This window comes from Notothenia rossii (assembly GCF_949606895.1).
Source record: "Notothenia rossii genome assembly, chromosome: 3".
In the NCBI taxonomy this organism is placed as follows: domain Eukaryota; kingdom Metazoa; phylum Chordata; class Actinopteri; order Perciformes; family Nototheniidae; genus Notothenia; species Notothenia rossii.
Window position 1 is genome coordinate 580,801 of NC_136901.1, and position 20,391 is coordinate 601,191.

The 20,391-nt window shown below is 47.0% G+C and overlaps 2 protein-coding genes across 3 annotated transcripts; both read right to left on the reverse strand.

Annotated features, from left to right (window-relative positions):
- Window positions 1-660: 660 nt before the first annotated feature.
- Window positions 661-3,698, reverse strand: creg1 (cellular repressor of E1A-stimulated genes 1). The gene is made up of 2 exons (XM_079672960.1): window positions 3,256-3,698; window positions 661-840 (listed from the first exon to the last, which is right to left on the reverse strand). Exons 1-2 carry the CDS (start codon window positions 3,565-3,567, stop codon window positions 676-678), a joined length of 477 nt encoding a protein of 158 aa, XP_079529086.1. The 5' UTR covers window positions 3,568-3,698; the 3' UTR covers window positions 661-675.
- Window positions 3,699-5,965: 2,267 nt separating this feature from the next.
- Window positions 5,966-20,241, reverse strand: setdb2 (SET domain bifurcated histone lysine methyltransferase 2). 2 transcript variants are annotated; one of them, XM_079671582.1, is made up of 11 exons: window positions 19,773-20,241; window positions 18,984-19,097; window positions 18,816-18,908; window positions 17,961-18,061; window positions 17,645-17,905; window positions 14,121-14,443; window positions 11,617-11,786; window positions 8,361-8,527; window positions 8,131-8,277; window positions 6,322-6,410; window positions 5,966-6,242 (listed from the first exon to the last, which is right to left on the reverse strand). In XM_079671582.1, the coding sequence occupies exons 1-11, from the start codon at window positions 19,804-19,806 to the stop codon at window positions 6,041-6,043; spliced, it is 1,701 nt and encodes a 566-aa protein (XP_079527708.1). In that variant the 5' UTR covers window positions 19,807-20,241; the 3' UTR covers window positions 5,966-6,040. The 2 variants fall into 2 exon arrangements, with proteins under 2 accessions (XP_079527708.1, XP_079527709.1); XM_079671583.1 differs by having other exon boundaries at window positions 17,645-17,887; window positions 19,773-20,237.
- Window positions 20,242-20,391: the final 150 nt, after the last annotated feature.

Sequence of the window (20,391 nt, forward strand, 5' to 3'; positions counted from 1 at the left end):
CAGCTGAACGGTAGCTGCTCTTAGCTCCAGACTATGCAGAACAAGCTGAATATGTTATCAGCTGAACGGTAGCTGCTCTTAGCTCCAGACTATGCAGAACAAGCTGAATATGTTATCAGCTGAACGGTAGCTGCTGTTAGCTCCAGACTATGCAGAACAAGCTGAATATGTTATCAGCTGAACGGTAGCTGCTCTTAGCTCCAGACTATGCAGAACAAGCTGAATATGTTATCAGCTGAATGGTAGCTGCTCTTAGCTTCAGACTATGCAGAACAAGCTGAATATGTTATCAGCTGAACGGTAGCTGCTCTTAGCTACAGACTATGCAGAACAAGCTGAATATGTTATCAGCTGAACGGTAGCTGCTCTTAGCTTCAGACTATGCAGAAAAAGCTGAATATTTAAAAGAAAAGGTTTAAAAAAAGGTATAAACAACATGTATAGCCTCATTGTCCTGAAATAGCTGCATAAGTTAATAGTTGAATAGTTTGTGCAGCTGAGAGTAGGCTGTAGGAGTTAAATATCAGATGTACGTAGTAGGATGAGTTCAAGTAGCATTACATCTATAGGCTTTTCTTTTGAAGGGGTGTTTGGTTTTGGAGAGTGAGAGGTGTAGAAAAACGAAATGAGATGTCTGACATCAATCAATGGGAGGTTCACCCATAAAAACAACGGTTAGGCGGGCAAAGGCCTTTGGCCTGTGTGTGTGTGTGTGTGTACCTCCACGGTGTCTCCTGATAGGATGATGTGAGCACACAGGGGGCTCTGGGGGTCGAAGCCCTGCAGTCTGCAATAATCAGTCTGAGCCAGAGACATGGAGAGAGAGGAGGCGGGGTTCACCTGTAGAGAGAGCCAATCAGAGACAAGCAATCAGAGGCGGGGCTCCGCAAACGGAGCCCCGCGCCCCAAATATTATGGTATTTAAAAAATTAAAAAATAATAATAATTTATATAGCACCAAATCAATCGGGTTCACCTGTACACACAGAGCCAATCAGATTAAATCAATCAGGTTCACCTGTACACACAGAGCCAATCAGATTAAATCAATCAGGTTCACCTGTACACACAGAGCCAATCAGGTTCACCTGTGGAGAGTTGTACAGGTAAAACCAAGCCCCCAGGAAGTGTGCCGGACTCTGAGGGAAATATTTGTTGTGGCCAAACGGCGGCACTACACTCTGTATCAGTCACTGGGCCCGGAAACCCTTCCCCCATCGACTGGCATCGGGAAGAGACCTCTGTGCATCAGCGGACCCATGGGTAAAAGCTATAGGTGAGGTTTCTCAATACTCTAATTTCCCCTCCTCCACTCCTATCCTCGACTCCTATCCTCAAGACTTAGTCCCGCCCACAGGAGATGCAAGCAGAGGACTCGAGGAGGGGAACCGAGGAGAGAGGAGGGGAGGAGGGGAAATTAGTTAATTGAGAAACCTCTCTAGACTCCATGATGGGGGTTAAAGTCTGACCTCATGTTTTACAGGTGTTTCCACCTCAGACGTCATGTGACTTCTGTACGTCCTATCAGCTGCTCTCAGACATCATGTGACTTCTGTACGTCCTATCAGCTGCTCTCAGACATCATGTGACTTCTGTACGTCCTATCAGCTGCTCTCAGACGTCATGTGACTTCTGTACGTCCTATCAGCTGCTCTCAGACGTCATGTGACTTCTGTACGTCCCATCAGCTGCTCTCAGACATCATGTGACTTCTGTACGTCCCATCAGCTGCTCTCAGACATCATGTGACTTCTGTACGTCCCATCAGCTGCTCTCAGACATCATGTGACTTCTGTACGTCCTATCAGCTGCTCTCAGACATCATGTGACTTCTGTACGTCCTATCAGCTGCTCTCAGACGTCATGTGACTTCTGTACGTCCTATCAGCTGCTCTCAGACGTCATGTGACTTCTGTACGTCCTATCAGCTGCTCTCAGACATCATGTGACTTCTGTACGTCCTATCAGCTGCTCTCAGACGTCATGTGACTTCTGTACGTCCCATCAGCTGCTCTCAGACATCATGTGACTTCTGTACGTCCCATCAGCTGCTCTCAGACATCATGTGACTTCTGTACGTCCCATCAGCTGCTCTCAGACATCATGTGACTTCTGTACGTCCTATCAGCTGCTCTCAGACATCATGTGACTTCTGTACGTCCTATCAGCTGCTCTCAGACGTCATGTGACTTCTGTACGTCCTATCAGCTGCTCTCAGACGTCATGTGACTTCTGTACGTCCTATCAGCTGCTCTCAGACGTCATGTGACTTCTGTACGTCCCATCAGCTGCTCTCAGACATCATGTGACTTCTGTACGTCCTATCAGCTGCTCTCAGACATCATGTGACTTCTGTACTCCTATCAGCTGCTATAGCAACTCCAAGCTACCCCCTGGCTCTCATACTTGTTTGAATCTGAAATTGTATATATTTATTTATGTGTGTGTGTGTGTGTGTGTGTGTGTGTGTGTGTGTGTGTGTGTGTGTGTGTGTGTGTGTGTGTGTGTGTGTGTGTGTGTGTGTGAGAATGAATCAAAGTAAATATATAAGTGGTCATGAACACATCAGTCCATCAGACAGAGGGCTGCTGTGCCTCCTGTCATCATTAATGGACGTCTCTCTAAAATGACCGCTCAGAGGAGAGGAGTTCTCATTTCTCTAACCGCCTGCTGCTTCCCCTCCTCGACTCCTCTCTCCTCGGTTCCCCTCCTCGACTCCTCTGCTAGCATCTCCTGTGGGTGGGACTAAGTCTTGAGGATAGGAGTAGTCGAGGAGAGAGGAGTCGAGGAAAGAGGAGTCGAGGAGGGGAAATGTAAGAATTGAGAAGCCTCTACTGAGAGCAGAAACCGCTGAGTCATGCTGTTGCATAAACAACATGTTTTATAACTTTTAACAACTTTCACTTAATTCATTCATTAGGTTCCTCAGATTAATATAAATGCATATAAGTTACTTTTAGAATCTAAAAAGTACGATTAAAAACACATGTTGACAGAAAAGTGACTTTATATCTTAAGACGAGGGTTATAATTATGATGGTCTGTGTGAGAGATGTTTCAACAGCACACACTCCCGTGGCAACATTACATCATTCACAACACGTGTGTTACTAACCTGTAAATAAAGCGTGTCACTGCTCTGTCAGTGAGCAGCTCGTTAGCATGCTGCTGGGTTACAACTAGCTGCGGGATCAAGAAAGTGTTATTGTTATAACTCCTGTGTTTAAGTGCACACCCAGGTCGAGTGAGGGTTACCTGCAGGTCCTGCACGGAGACCTCCATGCGGGTCAGGTACAGGTAGGGGGTCCCGGTCCCGGAGCCTCGCGGCCCGTCGCTCACAGAGAAAGTGTTGGAGAAGGGCCGGCCAATCAGCGGGCTGTGAGACGAGACGGTGGCCATGGAGGCCCAATCACATTGGTGGGCCACGAAGCGAGCTACCTGGGCCACCTCATCGTGGGGGGGGATCCGGAGAGAGGAGGCCGGAGAGAGGAGGGAGAGGAGGGGGAGGAGGGAGAACCAAGAAAACCGGGAGAACCGGGAGCACGCAGGCCGGGAAACAGCACTCATTCTCGGGTCAGATCTGAAGGAGAGTCGCTGAGAGGCTGGAGGTAAACAACATGAGAGTTTCACAATAAGAGTCTGGAGGAGGAAGAGGAGGAGCTACAGGTAAACAACAAGAGAGTTTCACAATAAGAGTCTGAAGGAGGAAGAGGAGGAGCTACAGGTAAACATCATGAGAGTTTCACAATAAGAGTCTGAAGGAGGAAGAGGAGGAGCTACAGGTAAACAACATGAGAGTTTCACAATAAGAGTCTGGAGGAGGAAGAGGAGGAGCTACAGGTAAACAACATGAGAGTTTCACAATAAGAATCTGGAGGAGAAAGAGGAGGAGCTACAGGTAAACAACATGAGAGTTTCACAATAAGAGTCTGAAGGAGGAAGAGGAGGAGCTACAGGTAAACAACATGAGAGTTTCACAATAAGAGTCTGGAGGAGGAAGAGGAGGAGCTACAGGTAAACAACATGAGAGTTTCACAATAAGAGTCTGGAGGAGGAAGAGGAGGAGCTACAGGTAAACAACATGAGAGTTTCACAATAAGAGTCTGGAGGAGAAAGAGGAGGAGCTACAGGTAAACAACATGAGAGTTTCACAATAAGAGTCTGAAGGAGGAAGAGGAGGAGCTACAGGTAAACAACATGAGAGTTTCACAATAAGAGTCTGGAGGAGGAAGAGGAGGAGCTACAGGTAAACAACATGAGAGTTTCACAATAAGAGTCTGGAGGAGGAAGAGGAGGAGCTACAGGTAAACAACATGAGTTTCAAAATAAGAGTCTGGAGGAGGAAGAGGAGGAGCTGGAGGTAAACATTATGAGAGTTTCACAATAAGAGTCTGAAGGAGGAAGAGGAGGAGCTACAGGTAAACAACATGAGAGTTTCACAATAAGAGTCTGGAGGAGGAAGAGGAGGAGCTACATGTAAACAACATGAGAGTTTCACAATAAGAGTCTGGAGGAGGAAGAGGAGGAGCTGGAGGTAAACAACATGAGAGTTTCACAATAAGAGTCTGGAGGAGGAAGAGGAGGAGCTACAGGTAAACAACATGAGAGTTTCTTAATAAGAATCTGGAGGAGGAAGAGGAGGAGCTACATGTAAACAACATGAGAGTTTCACAATAAGAGTCTGGAGGAGGAAGAGGAGGAGCTGGAGGTAAACAACATGAGAGTTTCACAATAAGAGTCTGGAGGAGGAAGAGGAGGAGCTACAGGTAAACAACATGAGAGTTTCACAATAAGAGTCTGGAGGAGGAAGAGGAGGAGCTGCAGGTAAACAACATGAGAGTTTCACAATAAGAGTCTGGAGGAGGAAGAGGAGGAGCTACAGGTAAACAACATGAGAGTTTCACAATAAGAGTCTGGAGGAGGAAGAGGAGGAGCTGCAGGTAAACAACATGAGAGTTTCACAATAAGAGTCTGGAGGAGGAAGAGGAGGAGCTACAGGTAAACAACATGAGAGTTTCACAATAAGAGTCTGGAGGAGGAAGAGGAGGAGCTGGAGGTAAACAACATGAGAGTTTCACAATAAGAGTCTGGAGGAGGAAGAGGAGGAGCTACAGGTAAACAACATGAGAGTTTCACAATAAGAGTCTGGAGGAGGAAGAGGAGGAGCTGCAGGTAAACAACATGAGAGTTTCACAATAAGAGTCTGGAGGAGGAAGAGGAGGAGCTACAGGTAAACAACATGAGAGTTTCACAATAAGAGTCTGGAGGAGGAAGAGGAGGAGCTACAGGTAAACAACATGAGAGTTTCACAATAAGATGTCTTCCGAGTCACTTCATTCAGAAGCGGGGCAAGAATCCTTCCTGGCATTAGGAAAACAAAGAGTGGAATAGGCGAGCAAGTGTGCGGGTGTGCTTCATACGAGAGGCCCCGCCTTACATTTTCGCCACAGATTTTGGGAAATTGGTCCGTGCAATACATATGTGCAATTGTGACATTTTTCGCTACGAAGGGCAGCGACCTCGGTAGAACTCCGAGTATGCTGGACATTGGAACAGTCCTTCGGCGGCACTCGATGACGTAGTATGCTTGAAATAGTGGCTCTGGAGCATCCTTCCTGGACATTGAGAAACACCCAGAGTTCCACAATAAGAGCCGGAGTGACAGAACTGTCGATGTCCGTGTTGGAATTTCAAAATAAGAGCAGCTGAGATAGAACAGAATAAAGAATAAAATGTTTCAATATGAATCCCAATATTACAAGAATAAAGTCCCTTTATTTTAAAACATTTCCCACTATAGATCATTTTAAAGCATAAAAGGATGCTCAAAGGATTTTAAAAAATATATATTTAGTCATAGATCAAAAATGAGAGTATTCCTTTAATGGAGTTTCAAAATAAAACATTTCTCCTTAAAAGTAAACACACACCACAGAAACCTTTAAAAAAAAAAACAGCCAGAAAGTCATTCTCAAAATAGAGTGCATTTATTTCAGAGTATAAAAAGAATGCAGAGGTTTGAACCGGTAGGGGCGGGGGGTCACTGAGTGTGACCTTCGACCTCACAGGAGTCACACAGCTGATCTCCCACCATGAAGCGACCGCGGCACGCCTCGCTGCCGCAGAGACACACAGCACCGGGACTACTTTCTGCTCCGGGACTACTTTCTGCTCCGGGACTACTTTCTGCTCCAGAGGAGGAGGAGTAATCCCAGGTCAGCTCCGAGCCTGCCTTCACCACCCTGAGAGAGAGGAGGAGTTCATATAAACAACAATCATCATCATCATCATCATCTTCCTCTTCCTCTTCCTCCTCCTCACCTGCTGGTGAAGAAGGCGATGACGGGGAACCCCGGGTCGTGGGAGTCGATGAAAACGTTCTGGACGAACAGGTTGGGATCACAGCTGTGCTGAAAGGTTACAGAGGAAAGATAGAGGCTTTTATTTTGAAAATATATATTCTTTTTATTTTTATTTGAAGTTCTTTTGTAGTTTTTTTTTATTTTTGTATATGTTTTCCTCATTCTTTAGTACTTTTCTGTGTTTCTTTTACGTATTTGTAGTTTTCTGTGTGTTTGTAGTTTCCTGTGTGTGTTTGTAGTTTCCTGTGTGTTTGTAGTTTCCTGTGTGTGTTTGTAGTTCCCTGTGTGTTTGTAGTTTCCTGTGTGTTTGTAGTTTCCTGTGTGTGTTTGTAGTTTCCTGTGTGTTTGTAGTTTCCTGTGTGTTTGTAGTTTCCTGTGTGTGTTTGTAGTTTCCTGTGTTTGTAGTTCCCTGTGTTTGTAGTTCCCTGTGTGTGTTTGTAGTTCCCTGTGTTTGTAGTTCCCTGTGTGTGTTTGTAGTTCCCTGTGTTGGTAGTTCCCTGTGTGTGTTTGTAGTTCCCTGTGTGTGTTTGTAGTTCCCTGTGTTTGTAGTTCCCTGTGTGTGTTTGTAGTTCCCCGTGTTGGTAGTTCCCTGTGTGTGTTTGTAGTTCCCTGTGTTTGTAGTTTCCTGTGTTTGTAGTTCCCTGTGTGTGTTTGTAGTTCCCTGTGTTTGTAGTTCCCTGTGTGTGTTTGTAGTTCCCTGTGTTTGTAGTTCCCTGTGTTTGTAGTTTCCTGTGTTTGTAGTTCCCTGTGTGTGTTTCTAGTTCCCTGTGTGTGTTTGTAGTTCCCTGTGTTTGTAGTTCCCTGTGTGTGTTTGTAGTTCCATGTGTGTGTTTGTAGTTCACTGTGTTTGTAGTTCCCCGTGTGTGTTTGTAGTTCCCTGTGTTTGTAGTTCCCTGTGTGTGTTTGTAGTTTCCTGTGTTTGTAGTTTCCTGTGTGTGTTTGTAGTTTCCTGTGTTTGTAGTTTCCTGTGTGTGTTTGTAGTTCCCTGTGTTTGAAGTTTCCTGTGTGTGTTTGTAGTTCCCTGTCTTTGTAGTTTCCTGTGTGTGTTTGTAGTTCCCTGTGTTTGAAGTTCCCTGTGTGTGTTTGTAGTTCCCTGTGTTTGTAGTTTCCTGTGTGTGTTTGTAGTTCCCTGTGTTTGTAGTTCCCTGTGTGTGTTTGTAGTTCCCTGTGTTTGAAGTTCCCTGTGTGTGTTTGTAGTTCCCTGTGTTTGTAGTTCCCCTGCGTTTGTAGTTCCCCTGCGTTTGTAGTTCCCTGTGTTTGTAGTTTCCTGTGTTTGTAGTTCTCTGTGTGTTTGTAGTTCCATGTGTGTGTTTGTAGTTTCCTGTGTTTGTAGTTCCCTGTGTGTTTGTAGTTTCCTGTGTGTGTTTGTAGTTCCCTGTGTTTGTAGTTCGCTGTGTTTGTAGTTCCCTGTGTGTGTTTGTAGTTTCCTGTGTGTGTTTGTAGTTCCCTGTGTTTGTAGTTCCCTGTGTTTGTAGTTCCCTGTGTTTGTAGTTCCCTGTGTGTTTGTAGTTTCCTGTGTGTTTGTAGTTCCCTGTGTGTGTTTGTAGTTCCCTGTGTGTGTGTTTGTAGTTTCCTGTGTGTTTGTAGTTCCCTGTGTGTTTGTAGTTTCCTGTGTGTGTTTGTAGTTTCCTGTGTGTGTTTGTAGTTCCCTGTGTTTGTAGTTCGCTGTGTTTGTAGTTCCCTGTGTGTGTGTTTGTAGTTCCCTGTGTGTGTTTGTAGTTCCCTGTGTGTGTTTGTAGTTCCCTGTGTGTGTTTGTAGTTCCCTCACGTTGATGAAGCGTGCCACGTTGCCCTCCTTGCTGGCGTCCAGGAAGTAAACGTCCTCCGTCTGCAGAGCTCTCTTCTTCTGGCTCTTCCTGACCCCCGCCTCCGGGTCACCTGACTCACCTGAGGATGGGGGCGGGGCCTCAGTCGCCTGCAGATAAACACAGCTGACCTCAGAAACAGAACTCAATTTAACACAACAACAACAACAACAACAACATTAAGACAGCTGACCTCCTGCCCTGTGGGGGGCCTCTGTATGACGGGGACGTGCAGGGGGGGGGATCCCTGGTGGGGGGGAAGCCACTCAGTGACCAGCTCCACCTCGTCGTCTGATGGCAGGTCGGCCCTCGTTAGCTTCGGAGGGGGGGGGTTGCTCTGCACCCTGCGCAGCATCACGCCTACACACACATTAACACATGGTAAACACACACACATTAACACATGATAAACACACACACATTGACAAATGGTAAACACACACACATTAACACATGGTAAACACACACACATTAACACATGGTAAACACACACACATTAACACATGGTAAACACACACACATTAACACATGGTAAACACACACACATTAACACATGGTAAACACACACACATTGACACATGGTAAACACACACACATTGACAAATGGTAAACACACACACATTGACACATGGTAAACACACACACATTGACACATGGTAAACACACACACATTAACACATGGTAAACACACACACATTAACACATGGTAAACACACACACATTAACACATGGTAAACACACACACATTAACACATGGTAAACACACACACATTGACACATGGTAAACACACACACATTGACAAATGGTAAACACACACACATTGACACATGGTAAACACACACACATTGACACATGGTAAACACACACACATTAACACATGGTAAACACACACATTGACACATGGTAAACACACACACATTGACACATGGTAAACACACACACATTAACACATGGTAAACACACACACATTAACACATGGTAAACACACACACATTAACACATGGTAAACACACACACATTGACAAATGGTAAACACACACACATTGACACATGGTAAACACACACACATTGACACATGGTAAACACACACACATTAACACATGGTAAACACACACACATTGACACATGGTAAACACACACACGGAAACACACACTTCATGTCTACTGCGTCGTTGTTTCCTGTGTGTTTGTAGTTCCCTGTGTGTGTTTGTAGTTCCCTGTGTTTGTAGTTCCCTGTGTGTGTGTTTGTAGTTCCCTGTGTGTGTTTGTAGTTCCCTGCGTGTGTGTTTGTAGTTCCCTGCGTGTGTGTTTGTAGTTCCCTGTGTGTGTGTTTGTAGTTCCCTGTGTGTGTGTTTGTAGTTCCCTGTGTGTGTTTGTAGTTCCCTGTGTGTGTGTTTGTAGTTCCCTGTGTGTGTGTTTGTAGTTCCCTGTGTGTGTGTTTGTAGTTCCCTGTGTGTGTGTTTGTAGTTCCCTGTGTGTGTGTTTGTAGTTCCCTGTGTGTGTTTGTAGTTCCCTGTGTGTGTTTGTAGTTCCCTGTGTGTGTGTGTGTAGTTCCCTGTGTGTGTTTGTAGTTCCCTGTGTGTGTTTGTAGTTCCCTGTGTGTGTTTGTAGTACCTTGTGTGTTTGTAGTACCTTGTGTGTTTGTAGTTCCCTGTGTGTTTGTAGTTCCCTGTGTGTGTTTGTAGTTCCCTGTGTGTTTGTAGTTCCCTGTGTGTTTGTAGTTCCCTGTGTGTGTGTTTGTAGTTCCCTGTGTGTTTGTAGTTCCCTGTGTGTTTGTAGTTCCCTGTGTGTGTTTGTAGTTCCCTGTGTGTTTGTAGTTCCCTGTGTGTGTGTTTGTAGTTCCCTGTGTGTGTGTTTGTAGTTCCCTGTGTGTTTGTAGTTCCCTGTGTGTGTGTTTGTAGTTCCCTGTGTGTGTGTTTGTAGTTCCCTGTGTGTGTGTTTGTAGTTCCCAGTGTGTGTTTGTAGTTCCCTGTGTGTGTGTTTGTAGTTCCCTGTGTGTGTGTTTGTAGTTCCCAGCGTGTGTTTGTAGTTCCCTGTGTGTGTGTTTGTAGTTCCCTGTGTGTGTGTTTGTAGTTCCCTGTGTGTGTTTGTAGTTCACAGTGTGTGTTTGTAGTTCCCTGTGTGTTTGTAGTTCCCTGTGTGTGTTTGTAGTTCACAGTGTGTGTTTGTAGTTCACAGTGTGTGTTTGTAGTTCCCTGTGTGTTTGTAGTTCACAGTGTGTGTGTTTGTAGTTCACAGTGTGTGTGTTTGTAGTTCACAGTGTGTGTGTTTGTAGTTCAGAGTGTGTGTGTTTGTAGTTCCCTGTTTGTGTGTTTGTAGTTCCCTGTGTGTGTTTGTAGTTCCCTGTGTGTGTGTTTGTAGTTCCCTGTGTGTGTTTGTAGTTCCCTGTGTGTGTGTTTGTAGTTCCCTGTGTGTGTTTGTAGTTCCCTGTGTGTGTTTGTAGTTCCCTGTGTGTGTGTTTGTAGTTCCCTGTGTGTGTGTTTGTAGTTCCCTGTGTGTGTGTTTTTAGTTCCCTGTGTGTGTTTGTAGTTCCCTGTGTGTGTTTGTAGTTCCCTATGTGTGTTTGTAGTTCCCTGTGTGTGTGTTTGTAGTTCCCTGTGTGTGTTTGTAGTTCCCTGTGTGTGTTTGTAGTTCCCTGTGTGTGTTTGTAGTTCCCTGTGTGTGTGTGTAGTTCCCTGTGTGTGTTTGTGGTTCCCTGTGTGTGTGTTTGTAGTTCCCTGTGTGTGTGTTTGTAGTTCCCTGTGTGTGTTTGTAGTTCCCTGTGTGTGTGTTTGTAGTTCCCTGTGTGTGTTTGTAGTTCCCTGTGTGTGTTTGTAGTTCCCTGTGTGTTTGTTTGTAGTTCCCTGTGTGTGTTTGTAGTTCCCTGTGTGTGTTTGTAGTTCCCTGTGTGTGTGTTTGTAGTTCCCTGTGTGTGTTTGTAGTTCCCTGTGTGTGTGTTTGTAGTTCCCTGTGTGTGTGTTTGTAGTTCCCTGTGTGTGTTTGTAGTTCCCTGTGTGTGTTTGTAGTTCCCTGTGTGTGTGTTTGTAGTTCCCTGTGTGTGTGTTTGTAGTTCCCTGTGTGTGTTTGTAGTTCCCTGTGTGTGTGTTTGTAGTTCCCTGTGTGTGTTTGTAGTTCCCTGTGTGTGTGTTTGTAGTTCCCTGTGTGTGTGTTTGTAGTTCCCTGTGTGTGTTTGTAGTTCCCTGTGTGTGTTTGTAGTTCCCTGTGTGTGTGTTTGTAGTTCCCTGTGTGTGTTTGTAGTTCCCTGTGTGTGTTTGTAGTTCCCTGTGTGTGTGTTTGTAGTTCCCTGTGTGTGTGTTTGTAGTTCCCTGTGTGTGTTTGTAGTTCCCTGTGTGTGTGTTTGTAGTTCCCTGTGTGTGTTTGTAGTTCCCTGTGTGTGTGTTTGTAGTTCCCTGTGTGTGTTTGTAGTTCCCTGTGTGTTGTTGTAGTTCCCTATGTTCTTCCTGTTTACCTGCGTAGATGCAGATAAAGGTCCCCGTGTCGACGTCGTCACGGCAGCGGACCCCCCAGCCTCGTCCCCCCGCTCTGAAGACCTGCAGCCGGACCCTCAGGCCCCGCTGGACGGGTCGGTTCTGACAGGGGCCCCGAACGCAGCTGCACCAGGGGCCACACTCATACAGCCTGAAACACATTGAATAACTGTGTTTACATTAGCATGCTAACACTCAGAGCTAACCTGTACTGGAGAGAGTCTGTGTGAAGAAGCAGGAAATCAAAAGGAAGTCACCTTGTGGTAAACCTGAGAGAGAGAGAGAGTTTGAGCTCCTTCCTGTTTCAGAGAGGATCCTTGATGTGGTTTGGAACATGATGTGGAGTTTCATCACGGCAGCATTTAGCTGAGTTTCTCTTGATGAGATCTACTCTCTCTCTGAAGCTACTGACCCAGAGTCAGCTCTTTAGGAACAGCTGAGAGAGGGGGGGGGGGGGCTACAAGGATCTGTTTGGGGTTTGGAGCAGGACACTTCAGAGACATGTCCTTAGTAACAGCTGGAAGAGAGGGGGGGGGCTACAAGGATCTGTTTGGGGTTTGGAGCAGGACACTTCAGAGACATGTCCTTAGTAACAGCTGGAAGAGAGGGGGGGGGCTACAAGGATCTGTTTGGGGTTTGGAGCAGGACACTTCAGAGACATGTCCTTAGTAACAGCTGGAAGAGAGGGGGGGGGCTACAAGGATCTGTTTGGGGTTTGGAGCAGGACACTTCAGAGACATGTCCTTAGTAACAGCTGGAAGAGAGGGGGGGGGCTACAAGGATCTGTTTGGGGTTTGGAGCAGGACACTTCAGAGACATGTCCTTAGTAACAGCTGGAAGAGAGGGGGGGGGGCTACAAGGATCTGTTTGGGGTTTGGAGCAGGACACTTCAGAGACATGTCCTTAGTAACAGCTGGAAGAGAGGGGGGGGGGGCTACAAGGATCTGTTTGGGGTTTGGAGCAGGACACTTCAGAGACATGTCCTTAGTAACAGCTGGAAGAGAGGGGGGGGGGCTACAAGGATCTGTTTGGGGTTTGGAGCAGGACACTTCAGAGACATGTCCTTAGTAACAGCTGGAAGAGAGGGGGGGGGGCTACAAGGATCTGTTTGGGGTTTGGAGCAGGACACTTCAGAGACATGTCCTTAGTAACAGCTGGGAGAGAGGGGGGGGGGCTACAAGGATCTATTTGGGGTTTGGAGCAGGACACTTCAGAGACATGTCCTTAGTAACAGCTGGAAGAGAGGGGGGGGGGCTACAAGGATCTGTTTGGGGTTTGGAGCAGGACACTTCAGAGACATGTCCTTAGTAACAGCTGGGAGAGAGGGGGGGGGGGGCTACAAGGATCTGTTTGGGGTTTGGAGCAGGACACTTCAGAGACATGTCCTTAGGAACAGCTGGAAGAGAGGGGGGGGGGGGCTACAAGGATCTGTTTGGGGTTTGGAGCAGGACACTTCAGAGACATGTCCTTAGTAACAGCTGGAAGAGAGGGGGGGGGCTACAAGGATCTGTTTGGGGTTTGGAGCAGGACACTTCAGAGACATGTCCTTAGTAACAGCTGGAAGAGAGGGGGGGGGCTACAAGGATCTGTTTGGGGTTTGGAGCAGGACACTTCAGAGACATGTCCTTAGTAACAGCTGGAAGAGAGGGGGGGGGGGGCTACAAGGATCTGTTTGGGGTTTGGAGCAGGACACTTCAGAGACATGTCCTTAGTAACAGCTGGAAGAGAGAGGGGGGGGGGCTACAAGGATCTGTTTGGGGTTTGGAGCAGGACACTTCAGAGACATGTCCTTAGTAACAGCTGGAAGAGGGGGGGGGGGCTACAAGGATCTGTTTGGGGTTTGGAGCAGGACACTTCAGAGACATGTCCTTAGTAACAGCTGGAAGAGGGGGGGGGGCTACAAGGATCTGTTTGGGGTTTGGAGCAGGACACTTCAGAGATATGTCCTTAGTAACAGCTGGAAGAGAGGGGGGGGCGCTACAAGGATCTGTTTGGGGTTTGGAGCAGGACACTTCAGAGACATGTCCTTAGTAACAGCTGAAAGAGAGGGGGGGGGGGCTACAAGGATCTGTTTGGGGTTTGGAGCAGGACACTTCAGAGACATGTCCTTAGTAACAGCTGAAAGAGAGGGGGGGGGGCTACAATGATCTGTTTGGGGTTTGGAGCAGGACACTTCAGAGACATGTCCTTAGTAACAGCTGGAAGAGAGGGGGGGGGGCTACAAGGATCTGTTTGGGGTTTGGAGCAGGACACTTCAGAGACATGTCCTTAGTAACAGCTGAGAGAGAGGGGGGGGGGCTACAAGGATCTGTTTGGGGTTTGGAGCAGGACACTTCAGAGACATGTCCTTAGTAACAGCTGAGAGAGAGAGGGGGGGGGCTACAAGGATCTGTTTGGGGTTTGGAGCAGGACACTTCAGAGACATGTCTTGCCTAAAGACAGTACAATAGGAGACCTTTAAATAAGGTTATTGACCCAGACTCACCCTGATTGGACGGGCTGAGCCAGACGGTGGTGGCTGTAGCCCCGCCCCCCGGTGGTCATGGCGACACAGGCGCAGAGCGATGATTGGCTGCAGCCGTCGGTGCAGTCGCAGCAGGAAGTGAACAGGTCCGGGCTGCGAGACAGGAAGCAGCCGTGCGGCCATCTTTCCTTCCTGTAGCGGAAGATGGGAGGGGGGGCCCCTCCCAGGAGGATCTGGACGGGCGTCGCCTCTAAACCCCGACTCAGATCCAGCTCCGGCCCCCGGGGGCCCCGCAGGGGCGGGGGGTCCAGGAGCACCTGGGGGTTAAAGGTGAAGAAGTCCACCTGAGGGGGGGAGACAGGTGTTTATCTCAGACAAGACAGAGAGGAGCAGAGAGGGAGTTCATCTGAGAAGCAGAAGAGGACGGGTTTGTAGTTCTCTCTGTGTTTTGTAGTTCTCTCTTTGTTTTGTAGTTCTCTCTGTGTTTTGTAGTTCTCTCTGTGTTTTGTAGTTCTATTTAGTGTGAATGCTGTTTACTTTCAGCTAGACACTTCATTCCAACTTTCAAATTATCACAAGATCTTCAGCTATTCAAAATTGACTTTTCTTGTTGATATCTTTTACCCTTTTTGAGATATTGAACTCAGTTTGGAGCTCGGTAGAGAGGCCTTTTTCAGATTTGATCTCAAAACAGATTGGAGCAGTGCTTAAAATTCTCCCCCAAAAATATTTTAGACTTGCCATAATTCCCAAACCCTACACTCCTCGGACATATGTGTTCATGAAAAACGTAGGAAAACCTCTCCTAGGTTGGAACATTTAAAAAAATTAAGAAAAACTATTAAACAAAATGCCTCTTGAGGGCATGAAGAGAGAAAAGTCCAGCTAGCTCCCAATTGATTCCCATGTTAAATTGTTCCGGATCTTTCTTCATAACAGAGAGGAGTGCACTTTAGATAAACTGCTCCCATCTCAACATTTTAGGCACAAAACCCAAAAACCAACATAAGTTCATCGGGTGGCCTGATGCTCACGGTCTGGTAAAAATGTTTCTTCACTTCAGCTGCAGAGTAAACATGAGTAACAATGGTGTGAGAGATTGTCCCTCATGTGGCTCTGGGTTCATAATGAGTTCTGACCAGCACACAGTATTTGAATCCTGCCTGGGGTCAGAGCACGCGTACGCGGCTCTAAACCAGCAGGTAGCACACACTGCGCCCGTCTCCCCTCGGGCGACAGGAAGCGGAGAGCGGACGCTCTTGCTGCTGCGGCCGAGGAGGACGATTGGCCCGTGCAGGCTTACGAGCCCGCGGACGGGGCCTCGTGTCCCTGGGGCCGAGTGCCGGGTAGGAGTCCGACAACTCCTGCCCCGCCTCCCTCCACGGTTCACCGTTCGGTTCTCTCCCCCCTCCTCTCCCCCGGACGGGGGAGACAGAGTCGGAGCTGGGTGCCAGCTTGGCGGCCGAACATGCTTTCCCCCTCTCCGTCACCACAGCGCTACAGGCGATAGGTGGCATCCTAGGGGAACTGCCGGAGATCATACTGCAGAGATCTCCCCGTTCCCCAAGCTCAGGAGAGGTGTGCTCCGGACGACATGACCAGAGTTTTTTCGCGGGCAGACGGTCAGGAGTGACCCGATCTGGCCACGCTTCCCGGCCATCAGGAGGTTCCACACAGCAGCGTGCGTTGACGCTTGGCGTGTCTGAAGCTTGGGGAGTAATCGCGAGCAACGCGACCAACAACCAATCACATGAATCTCCCGCCCCCGACATACAAAGCAAAAAAGCCCGGTTCTTCTCCACTATTGCCAAAATGGATGCCGATTATGTAGCAAGGGTAGCACGTGTAGTTCAATGGGATACAGGAAACACTCCTGTCCTCCCAGAAGCTATGTCTTGCGCAGTTTTTACTCCGCTATTTTCTAAATCTAAAAGCGGAAAATAACGGGGGAGTCGCCCCGTTGCTGTACAATCAGACATGTGCCACGCAGCCTACCTGAATCTCCAGGGAGGAGTACGATCTGCCAGCTTCTGAACGCAGCCAGGCGGCTGCTGTTCTGGGCGCGCTCACACGTTGCTCTCATCAGAGCAACGTATATTCCCGGAGAATTGAACCGAGGGGCTCGCAGAGCGCAGCAGCGTGTTATGGAGGAGTACGGAGACTCAGACCTGTGTCACGCGCACTAAGCAAAGCCCCATTTGAGCCTTTAGACCAGGTTCCCCTTAAACTGGTGTCAGACAAAGTAGTATTACTTTAGGCTCTATCAGCTAAAGGGTGAGTGATGTGTCTGCTCTCTCTGGGGCTCCGTCAGGCCTCCGGATCCAAGGAGATGCAGCTCAGCTGTTTGACGCCCTAACCCGGCTTCATGCCAAAGGTCATCACAGGAGAGTGATCACCTTGGGGGGCTTCTCCCCCCCTCCTCACAGGTCAGAGGAAGAAGTTCTCAGCCGCCTGTTTGTGCACTATAGAGAGCGCTCGATCGGGCAGCCTCTGTCTGCACAGCGGCTTCACACTGGCTGTGTGAGGCTGTGTCACAGGCATGTGTCTCCTCTGGGGTGGAGCCCCCGGAGAACATCAGAGCGCTCTCCACCAGAGGAAGGTCCTCCTCCCCGACTTGGCACGGAGGAACGTCAGTGGAAGACATTTGCACTGCTGCATCTTGGTCTTCCCCCTGTTCATTGATTCAATTGTATTTAAGGGATGTCTCCCATTCCTCTCTGACACACCCTGTACGGAGTGTCCTGTCAGAGTGAGAGACGTCAGGGATCCAGCTGTGCTCTCCTGTCTGCACGCAGAGAGCTGCTGTTCCCCCTCTTTTTGTCACTGGGCAGAGTGTGACCTTCGTCTCTACTTCTCTCAGCGGCAGGTATGTATTGTTCCCAGCCTTCGTCCCTCATGGAGAATATTCATGTTATGCTATATTCCAGGGACGGTGATGCTCCATTACGCATGGCGCAACAGGCATGGGGTGTTATTGAGCAGGTGTGTCTGTGTCATGGCCAAGACGCAGGAGAACACGCTGACGCAACAGTCGGCGTCAGCGTCGGCGAGTTCTCTGGTGACTGCCTGGTGTGTCAGGGCCTTTAGAGGGCGAAGCCATATACGAGAGAGAACTGAGGTTACCTACCGTAACCCCAGTTCTATGAGTATTGGCCCTCTAAGTGCTGGGCCCCACTGGCTCCACGAATAGCTGAAGAAAAGAGGGAGCAGATTGTCGGGCCTCCTTCCTATTTATACCGGAAGGAGCCCGAGGGGGGGGCCCACCTTGCGGGTGGGCGTGGACTACAAGTGTTTCAGTGCTGCGCAGGAGGATTACCCAATAGCGATAGCCTTAGAGGGCTACGCCTATACTCATAGAAGCTGGGGTTACAGTAGGTAACTTCAGCTCTCTCTGTTTTGTAGTTCTCTGTGTGTTTTGTAGTTCTCTCTGTGTGTTTTGTAGTTCTCTGTGTATTTTGTAGTTCTCTCTGTGTGTTTTGTAGTTCTCTGTGTATTTTGTAGTTCTCTCTGTGTGTTTTGTAGTTCTCTCTGTGTTTTGCACCGACCTGCAGGATGTCGTAGCTCTCGGACGCCAACAGGAAGTGCATCACGTCATCATGGTTACTCAGGCTCTTCCCGCATGGCGCCTTGTACAGGACGTCCCCGCCCCCTTTCTCAGGCTCCGCCCCCGATGACATCTTCACGGAGGTCAGCCTCTTAAAGCCGCAGAGCAGCGGCACCTTCAGGGGGTTTTGACCCCAGAACGCAGGGGTGCACTGAGGCATGCTGGGTAAGCTGGGCATGCAGGACTGCAGGGAGAAACACAGCTATTATATAAAATATATATTATATCTTATTATTAATGATTATTATTATGTTCACCTTGCTGCATGTGTGCGGCAGGTAGAGGGGGGGCAGCAGCTCCTCAGCGGGGGGGCCAAGGGGGGAGGAGTCAGGGGAGAACTCAGGGGGGGGGAGCTCATCTGGACAGGAAGGCACCGCCAAAAGACAAAAATACCAGTTATATACAGAATAAGAGCGTGATTTTCAGAATAAAGGCAAGATTTCAGAATAAGAGCGTGATTTTCAGAATAAAGGCAAGAATTCAGAATAAGAGCATGATTTTCAGAATAAGAGCATGATTTACAGAATAAGAGCAGGATTTTCAGAATAAGAGCGTGATTTTCAGAATAAAGGCTGGATTTCAGAATAAGAGCGTGATTTTCAGAATAAAGGCAGGATTTCAGAATAAGAGCATGATTTTCAGAATAAAAGTGTGATTTCAGAATAAGAGCAGGATTTTCAGAATAAGAGCATGATTTACAAAATAAGAGCGTGATTTTCAGAATAAAGGCAGGATTTCGGAGTAAGAGCATGATTTTCAGAATAAAAGTGTGATTTCAGAATAAGAGCAGGGTTTTCAGAAAAACAGCATGATTTACAGAATAAGAGCAGGATTTTCAGAATAAGAGCGTGATTTTCAGAATAAAGGCTGGATTTCAGAATAAGAGCGTGATTTTCAGAATAAAGGAAGGATTTCAGAATAAGAGCATGATTTTCAGAATAAAAGTGTGATTTCAGAATAAGAGCAGGATTTTCAGAATAAGAGCATGATTTACAAAATAAGAGCGTGATTTTCAGAATAAAGGCAGGATTTCAGAGTAAGAGCATGATTTTCAGAATAAAAGCGTGATTTTCAGAATAAGAGCGTAATTTCCAGAATAAGAGCGTGACTACCTGATCCGATGACCACCTGGACCACAGAGGCGTCCTGGCCCTCGATTGGAGGAGAGTTCAGGACCTCGAGGAGCTTCAGGCCCTGAACGAACTCTGAACACAGGACAGGAAGTCAGCTCACTACAACAGGAAGTGATGTGTGGTACCACAGAAGAAGAGACGCGTTACCTTTATCTGTGGCGGTGTTCTTCTTCAGGACTCTCTTCAGGTGATCCAGGTAATCGTAGACTCCGTCGAACACCTGGTCCACGTCCTCCTCCGCCCAGAACGCCTTGGCCTCCTCTGAAACACAAACAGGACCATTTAAAATCACAAAACACTATTTTAGATTCATTTTTATTATCATTTAACGAGGTTTAAAAATAATTATAATTCTTTACATTTGTATTATTATTTTGTATTTCATTGCTGATATAGATTTTAAATGACAGATTCATTACATTACATTTCATTTAGCTGACGCTTTTATCCAAAGTGACTTACAATAAGTACATTCGACCGGGAAGATACAACCTTGAAGAAAACAGAATCCTATAAGAACATCAGGTTTCATAGAGCCAAACATTTCAAGTGCTACTCAACTGGCTTTAGATAAGCCAGCCCTTTATTAGTATAGTCTTCTTCTACTGCTGCTGCTTCTCTACTGACAGGCGCCCCCTGGTGGAGAACCTTAGGCACTACACGTGTGAAACGCTACAGACATGATTTCATGCTTAAACGTTATATAATCAATAGGGTGTGACGTCATCATGTTTTCTGTGCGTATTATGTTAATGTTGACGTTTATTTTTGTTAATTTCTGACACATTTTGTTTATTTTTTGTTTGTTTTTGTTTGTTGTGAGACATTAGCAGCAGCAGACTGAATAAACGAACCCCAAAAGAACTACATGAAGACTCAGAAACTCAACAAACCTGCAGTTTTAAGTTAAAAAGCATTAAAAGAGATGTTTCTTACCCACTTCTTGCGGATCTAACTGACATTCCTCCATCTCAGCTGCTAGCCTGTTAGCTCTGAAGCTAAAAACAAGCAGGGCTGTTTAATTAAAGCTTCGCTAACAGCTGCAGGTCCACCGGGAATCATTCACGTTAAAAACCACTGGATGGTTTCTGTATTTGTAACGTTTATTCAACATAAAGAGCTTAATATGTCTTGCATTATGCTAGCATTGCTATTCCACTTTCGCATTGTAACTCGTTTCTTTCATTATAGTCCCTCACCGGGTGCCGTAGTCATTAAATGTCTCGATAACGCCCTGAGTTTGGTTTATAAGGCAGATTTTCGGCTTTAATAATGTTTTAATAATGTTATTGTTTCCCAATATGTACTACAAGTTTAATTTATCTACCGTTTAAAACTTATTCTTTAACTATATTTTAAATAAAACCCTAATGTTCACACACTGCATTGTATCTACCTGTCAGTCCGCGCTGAGGGGACAGACATTACTTGGAAACGCTTCGCTTTTTGAGTTCACCCTGATCGCTTCCCGTATTGGTAGTTTCTTCACTCCGATTTTCGGCTTTACTGTTGTAATTGTGTCCCGTCTGTTGGCGCTTATTACCGGTATAAGTTG

Excerpts from the sequence above, each read along its gene's own strand:
- creg1 (XM_079672960.1), bottom strand. The coding sequence starts at position 3,567 with ATGAGTGCTGTTTCCCGGCCTGCGTGCTCCCGGTTCTCCCGGTTTTCT. Across the intron at positions 841-3,255 it reads TCTCCGTGCAGGACCTGCAG|GTGAACCCCGCCTCCTCTCT; the intron begins GTAACCCTCACT and ends CTCTCTCTACAG.
- setdb2 (XM_079671582.1), bottom strand. The coding sequence starts at position 19,806 with ATGGAGGAATGTCAGTTAGATCCGCAAGAAGTGG. Across the intron at positions 18,062-18,815 it reads CCAGGTGGTCATCGGATCAG|ATGAGCTCCCCCCCCCTGAG; the intron begins GTAGTCACGCTC and ends CTTCCTGTCCAG. Across the intron at positions 6,243-6,321 it reads ATCGCCTTCTTCACCAGCAG|GGTGGTGAAGGCAGGCTCGG; the intron begins GTGAGGAGGAGG and ends CCTCTCTCTCAG.